General features: G+C 42.4%; 1 protein-coding gene across 1 annotated transcript; it reads right to left on the minus strand.

The window, feature by feature from the left end:
• Nucleotides 1-2,074: 2,074 nt before the first annotated feature.
• On the minus strand, nt 2,075-3,013 carry LOC136653049 (olfactory receptor 14A16-like). Its single transcript, XM_066629974.1, has one exon. It carries the CDS (start codon nt 3,011-3,013, stop codon nt 2,075-2,077), a length of 939 nt encoding a protein of 312 aa, XP_066486071.1.
• Between the last annotated feature and the right edge of the window lie 4,462 nt (nt 3,014-7,475).

Consider the following 7,475-nt stretch of genomic DNA (forward strand, 5'->3'; position numbering starts at 1 on the left):
TCACGGCCAGGATGAGATGATCTGAACTCTTTTTGGCAAAAGCAAAACAAAATCCAAAGAGAATATTTGCCAAATTATTTGAAAATGCAAAAACCTCCTTAAAAAATCATTTGAAATATTAATAAAAGAAGTGGCTAAACTTATGAAACACTTTTGAAAATTCCTCCTGGTCCAGTTCTCCTTCTGATGACAACCCTTCAAGTTCTGCCTTTCGGTATTCTAAAACATGCACATTGAGGAACCTCAAATGACTTACTTGTTCTCTTCCACTGACCCTGAAACCTATCTGCAGGGGTAGTGTGGACCTTTGTGTAAGCCTATACATGTTTCCAGGTCATGCAAGCAACTTCATCATTTTTTTAATTGGCGATAAAATTTATACCTTTTCTTAGTTCCATTTGGGCACATGGGAGACCATATTCGCTGAGGACTCCCACAGTTCAGTAAAGAAGGTCAGTGGGGGAATTACCGTTTGTTTCCCCATATGAAGAAGGGATGATCAAACTAAGTGCTATTATCAAAACTTTTAATGAGATATTATTAAAAAGGTTGTTATCCCCTTTCTCAGAGTATGAGCAATAGATCTTTGTGTACATTAGTTCCAACTGTAATAGTTAAGAGCTGGGCACTGGTACTGGTTAGACACATTATCCCAATCCCAGTTAGGAAATCCTCTCAATCCTATCTAAATCCCCATGTAGCCATGCAGCTGCACCAGCAAGGCTTCCGTAGTATCCTGTGGGGGATTTTTGACTGCTGGAGGTTTCTCCAGCATAAGGGAAGATTTGGTCCCTTGCCCTGGTGTAAGCCAAATGTCAGGGAGAGCACCAGGATGCAGGTCTCTTGTTGTCTTGTGTGCTCCCTGAGGTACCTGGTGGGCCACTGTGAGATAGAGGAAGCTGGACTAGATGGATTCCTCTTATGTTCTTAAGTCCCAGCAGTCACAACTCGTCAGCTCTGACCTGTGCAAGTGATATCACTGGTGCAAGTTCACATTGATCCATGCAGGTGGATCAGGCCCAGACAGGGGGTTTGGAAATGGCACACGTCAGTGACTCCAATCCTGCCTCTTTGGAGCCCAATCTGCCTGCCTCATCCCATCACTGACCCATTCACCTCGTTCCCTGCCCACTCTCCCCCCATCCTCCTTTGCCCCTGCACTGGACCAACCTGCTCCAGTGGGCCTCTGGTGCTCCAACAGCATATAGGAAGTACTTGTGCTGTTGCAAAGCGCTTTATGGTTGCCTTTGCAACAGCATGCAACAGCAAAGTATGCATTCCACCAGTGAAAGCCCTCAATAGGATTGGGTTGTAAGATTAATGATGTCTCATTCCAAATCAAGATGGATGAACACTTTGCATTTTGGATCATAATAGCACAGACAGAATCCATCTCTACCCCACAAAATCAGGAAAAGATCAGCTTGTGTCTGAAATGATATGAAGCTCTGAAAATATTCTTCCAGTCGGTAATCCTCTCTAGCCTTCCAGATACCTCCATGCTCTCTTTAGTAACCCCAGCAAAAGGGCAGGGGCATCCTTGCATTCCACTGCATACATAGATTAAAGTGTATTGTGTTTGTGAGTCTTTTTGTTATTCCTTTTCATTTGTCTACTGTGGGAAGCTGACTAGAGACTGGTGGGAGTTGTAGTTCTTGCAAAGACTGCAACTTGGTTCATGTGCCTTTCTTCATCATCAGTAAATTTCAAAAGAAAGTTCATACATGAAAAAGATAACCATTGAAAATTGCTTCAGATATATACCATCTTGGAAACCCCTGTGTGAACGTTATAGTAATCATGAGGATTCTCTGTGGTTACAGTACAAATGGGACCACCTCTGGTCCCAGATCCTCACTGAAGAGACAAACAGGGCATCTAGGGAGAGATGTTTCTCATGCTTATGGACATTTGGTGACCAAAATCAAACACTGTACCTATGAAAAATAGAGCTAAGGTGTGCAGCAGGGTCAGGGTTGCAGGCATATTCACAGACCCACCAAGTCTGACCACACTTTTTTTGTATTGTTCAAACAGGATGAGTGATACATTCCCTTGATTACAAAAGCATAATTTATATACGATGTTTGAGATATAATTTTGATCCCAGAAGTTTGGATAGTGCAGATCTCATATCTTGGTTTCTCATGCTGTAGATCACTGGATTCATCATGGGGGGCAACATGGAATATAGAACGGCAATCAGCATAACCAGGTCTTTGGGGGCATTGTGGGTTGGGCACACATATGCAAGAGTTCCTGTGCAGATGAACAAGGAGACAACAATGAGGTGGGGCAAGCAAGTAGACAGAGCTTTCTTTCTTCCCTTCACAGAAGAGATCCTCAGCACATTGTTGAAGATCTGTACATAAGAGTAGATGATAAAGACAAAGCAACCAAAAGCTTCACATGCAGCAAATGCATTGACTCCCATTTCTGCCATATAGCTGTCATTGCAAGAGAGTCTGAGCAGTTGTGGTATTTCACAGAAAAACTGGTTAATCGCATTGGAGCAGAAGGTCATTGAAAAGGTGCCCGCAGAATGCAACATAGCATTGAAGAAACCAGTAGCCCATGCGCTGGCTGCCATTTGGATGCAGACTCCCATGTTCATCACTGTGTTATATTGGAGTGGATTGCATATGGCAACGTACCGATCATAAGCCATGACTGTGAGGAGGAAAAGATCAGTCACTGCAAAGAAAATGAGAAAGAAGACTTGGGAGACGCATTCTGGATAGGAGATGAGTCTGGTATTCATGAGGGAATTGCTCATGGCTTTGGGGATGTTGACCGAGATGTTGCCAATGTCTGCAATAGATAGATTCATCAAGAAAAAATACATAGGAGTGTGAAGTTGGCGATTGAGGGCTACAAGCAGGATTATGAGAAGATTTCCCATGATGGTTGCCAGATAAATCAGAAGGAACGCCATGAAGTGCAAGATCTGCAGCTCCCGAACATCAGAGAATCCCAGAAGAATGAAAATAGTTTCAGTGCTTTGGTTGGGCATTTTATTCCCTGTTAGATGGAGAGAACATAAGCACATAGGAAAAGCCCTGCTGGATCACACTAAAGGTCAAACTAGTACAGCATCCTCCCACCAGCTTCATCTGAAAAACCCAGAAATCTATCAGAAAATATCCTTCTCTGTCATGAGTGCTCCCCTGCAACTGATTTTCAAAAGCTGACCAGCCTGTAATTTCTTGGCTCTCCCCCGATCCTACTTTAAATATCGTTACATTTGCTGTCTTTCAATTCTCTGATACAGACCTTGATCTGAAGGTTATATATATTTTTAGTGAGAACATCAACAATGTAGATGTTACCGTACAAGATAAGATGTCTTACTTTGAGTCATTCATAATGGAAATAGTTGTTTACTATGTATTGGCACAGATAACTGAAAAGTCAAAATCAGAAGTGAAGGGGCTAATAGTGAGATCAAGCAATTTTCTCTAACAGAACACTGTAAGGAGGGGGGAGCACTGTAGGAGACAGGTAGTAATAAAAGAAACTCAGTTCTCCCCCCAAATATCCATCACAATTCTAGGAAATTGGATAATACTCCATGAACATTGATCTCTACTCAGAAAATTCAAAGACCACACCTGCCCAAACAACAGGCAAGCAGAAAGTACTTTGTAAGTATTTAACTAGATTTCTCAAAACATTTTTACTTTCCTGGAGATTTGTCATATGTTTCACTTCAATGGGAAACTTCCTATGTGTGCTGAATGCTGTATTGGAAGATTCAAAATCAGAAACACAGTTTGATGTTTCGTGAAACCAAATATATTTAGTAAAGTGTGAACCACTTTATGAGATCTCTCATTAAGCACTAGGTTATGGGGCTTGGAATGTTCACTACCTTGCAGCACAATCCTTGGTTATGGCTATCAGCTGGTGAACAGTAAGAACATAAGAACCCTGCTGGATCAGGCCCAAGGCCTATCTAGTCCAGCCTCCTGTATCTCACAGCAGCCCAGCAGATGCTTCTGGGAGCACACAAGACCACAAGATACTTGCATCTTGCTGCTACTCCCCCGCATTTGATATTCTATAACAGTATAGTTTAATGCCCATTTTTGCACATCTTTTTTTCTATTCTGACTTAAGTAGTTCAATGATGGTAGAAAGAGCTGCTCAAGAAAGAGGAGATATATCAAAATCAGAAGTGGAGAATATATACAACAATAAAACTACTAATCAGTTAAAGAAATGGTGGTCTTCTATTGAGATGATGAGACAAAATGATAGGTTAGATTATCTTACCCCATGTATTTCTATAGATAATTTTGTCCTGCTTTGGCTGCTCTTCTGGTGACGACCCATTAAGTTGCAGATTTCTGTGTTGGCCTATCAATGTACAAATACAAAAGTTTGGATATTAAATGTTCAGCTTCTTAAAGGTTGTCTTCCATTAATTCTGGTACTACATCAACCCAAATAAAGATTTGTGCACTTGTTGGTGATTTCAAACAACCTAAGCAGGACACAGTATCTTGACTCTAACATGTATCCTTTTAAAATGTTGATTCTAATGACCTCTTGCAAATCTTGATAGGCACTTAGGGGACTGGTTACCTGGGGACTACGTGCAGTGAAGAAAGTCAGTGGGGAAAAGATCTTTTGTTGCTTGAAGAAAGGAACTGCAAAATGAAATATTGTTTATAGTTTTAGGATATGTGCGTAATTCTGTCATCCTACTATTTCAGAGCAGTGATTGAAATACATAGGAAAATGAAGATATAGTACTAACAAATGGGGTACAATTGATTTTCAGCCGCTTCTTTTTTTTAATTGGGCAGGAAGTGTGGTCTGGAGGTTGAGCCATTGCCTTGCCTGTAAAAGCTAAGCAGGAACACCTTGGGTCTCACCCTGGATGGGTGATCAGAAGCCACTAACTAGAGCAGGGGTGTCCAAAGTTTTTGGCAGGAGGGTCACATTGTCTCTCTGACACTGTGTCAGGGGCCGGGGGGGGGAAGAATTAATTTACATTTAAAATTTGAATAAATTTACATAAGTTTACATAAATGAATATATTAAATATGAACTTGTTTGAATGAATGAAGGTCTTGCAATAGCTCAAGGCCTATAAAAGGCCTTGCACAAAGCAAGGCTGGCCTTTCCTTTGCTGCTGCTACTGCATCACAGACGTGAAACAACAAGCAGTGGAGAGAGCCCTCATCCCACAGCTAACGTGAGAGGTCAAACAGTTGTCCTCACTCTGAGAGCAGTTGCGTCAGGCCAGTGTGGGCTCCAAAGAAGCTCCAGAGGCTCATTGGAGACTAGGGGCTCCCTGAGGGCCGTATTGAGAGGCCTCGAGGGCCACAAGTGGCCCCAGGGCCAGGGTTTGGGCACCCCTGGACTAGAGAAAAAGGAATGTGGACTGGCAAGAAATGGATAACATTTGGAGAACCAGCCTGAGGCCTTGCAGCTGCCTATGGAATCTTGGAGAGTTCAAGAGCTGTGCAGCCAAAGCAATGACTGTACCCTGAAGGGAACCATCTGGAGAAATGGAGACTCTCATAGAATAAATGGAGAATCTCATAGACTAGATAGATTCTATGGAGAATCGCATAGAATTTGCAAAGACAATCTCATGTATTCTCTCATTTGCAGCCTTCCTGTGTAACTGCTTTGAATATATGATAGTCATCACGGATGCAGTGGCACAGCTTGCTGGGGTACCCCACGTTCCACTCTAGAGCATCACATAAGGGGGTGCAATTATGAGGCCAGCCAAGTTGGCAGCTGCAGCCTCTTAGAAGGGGGGGTGGCAGAAAAATCGCACACACTGACACCTCTGAGCGTTTGTAGAGGTGGTGACAAGCTTGCTGAAGTGTTTTGCCACCTTCTACACTGGAACCATCCGCTTCTTCACTGCGCTCCAAGAGCAGAGTGCAGCAAAAAAGTAGCCAAGTCAGCAGCTGCTTACCCAGAAGTAATGGTTGGTGACATGGTGATGTCATCACATCACCACCAATTACTTCCACATCTGTGTAGTGGGTTGATGCCAGGAGCAGACGAGGCAGCTATGCTACTGCACAGATGCCATGCATTCAATCCAGAGAAATTGATTGATCCCATTTCAATCAAGAGCTTCCTCGGCTAATTGATTGCACTTTATTAGCTTCTCTGGATTTCAGCCATATTTGTATTGTATTGTATTGTATTGTATTGTATTGTATTGTATTGTATTGTATTGTTAGCAAGTTGTTTCTGTCCAACATGTAATTGGTGGAAGGGTACAAGTTCTGCATGTTTGTGTTAATCAGCACAACTGCCTTATATGGACTCAGGCCCTCAGCACATATAGGTCAGTATAGCCTGACGTATATGTCAGGCTATAGGTCTGACTGGCAGTAGCTCTCCATGATTTCAAGCAGGGGTCATTCCCAGCCCTCTGCAATCAAAGCACATGCTCTACTACTGCTTTTCTGTGCTTTTGAATACCAGTTACCAGGGGAAAGGGAGAGAACTGTGCAAGAGGACTGTTTGCCTTCATCTCCTATTTGTGGGTGTCCAGAGACATCTGGTTGGCCACTTTGAGATTCTGGACTACAAAAACCAGAATCAAGTATCTGGGCATTAAACTAGAATCAGAGCTCTTCTTAGGCTCTTACAGCCCAATTCTGTGGTGCTACACATGGTGCCACAAAGCCATTTAATACAGTGTGTCTCTGTTCCACTGTTCCAGTGTTCCACTGTTGTAAATGGTTTTGGGTAGTGGGGCATCAACATTTAAATGCATGCTAAACATTGTTTGTTTGTTTGTTTGTTTGTTTGTTTGTTTGTTTGTTTGTTTGTTTGTTTGTTTGTTTGTTTGTTCGTTCGTTCGTTCGTTCGTTCGTTCGTTCGTTCGTTCACCACCCTTCTCTGTTTTTTACACAGCATACAATACCTGTGTTGCAAGGTGTTGCAAGGTTCAAAATCAAGACTCAGTAGGCAAGAGTGGTGATCGTCTGCAAGCTTTATTTTGTTCCCAGCAACGGGCGTCTCAAGGGACTCCAGTCCAAAGCATTGAGAGCAATTTTCAATCTGAACCTGACCCTTATATTTCATTTTGGGTCCTTTGCTTGAGGAGTTTTACACTTTTCATTGGCTGGAGTTTGACATCATAGATGGGGCTTACTCTGGATTGGCCAGAGATAGCTTTACAGACATTTGATTGGTGAGCTTCAAGTTACAGGTTTCAAATAAGGCAATACCATACATTTAAACATATAGAAAGCTTTGTTTTCAAGTACCAGTAGAGTGCACTGTAACCTCATTTTTATTCAGAACTGGCCTGTTGGCATGTCCTTTGTACTTATTTCTTGGCATCCTTAACTTGGATGGCCTTGGTAAGAGCCACTTGTTTATCTCTCTACATTCCTTCTTACCAGATACTGTGGGGCTTTCTGCCAACCTTTGTTAAGCCAAGGTCCTTTGACTTGTGTCTATTCCATGTTGTGATTCTATATGTGACC

This window comes from Tiliqua scincoides, chromosome 5 (genome assembly GCF_035046505.1).
Source record: "Tiliqua scincoides isolate rTilSci1 chromosome 5, rTilSci1.hap2, whole genome shotgun sequence".
Taxonomy (NCBI): domain Eukaryota; kingdom Metazoa; phylum Chordata; class Lepidosauria; order Squamata; family Scincidae; genus Tiliqua; species Tiliqua scincoides.

Bases quoted from the DNA above. Each gene is read 5' to 3' on its own strand.
- LOC136653049 (XM_066629974.1), bottom strand. From the start codon at position 3,013: ATGCCCAACCAAAGCACTGAAACTATTTTCATTCTTCTGGGATTCTCT.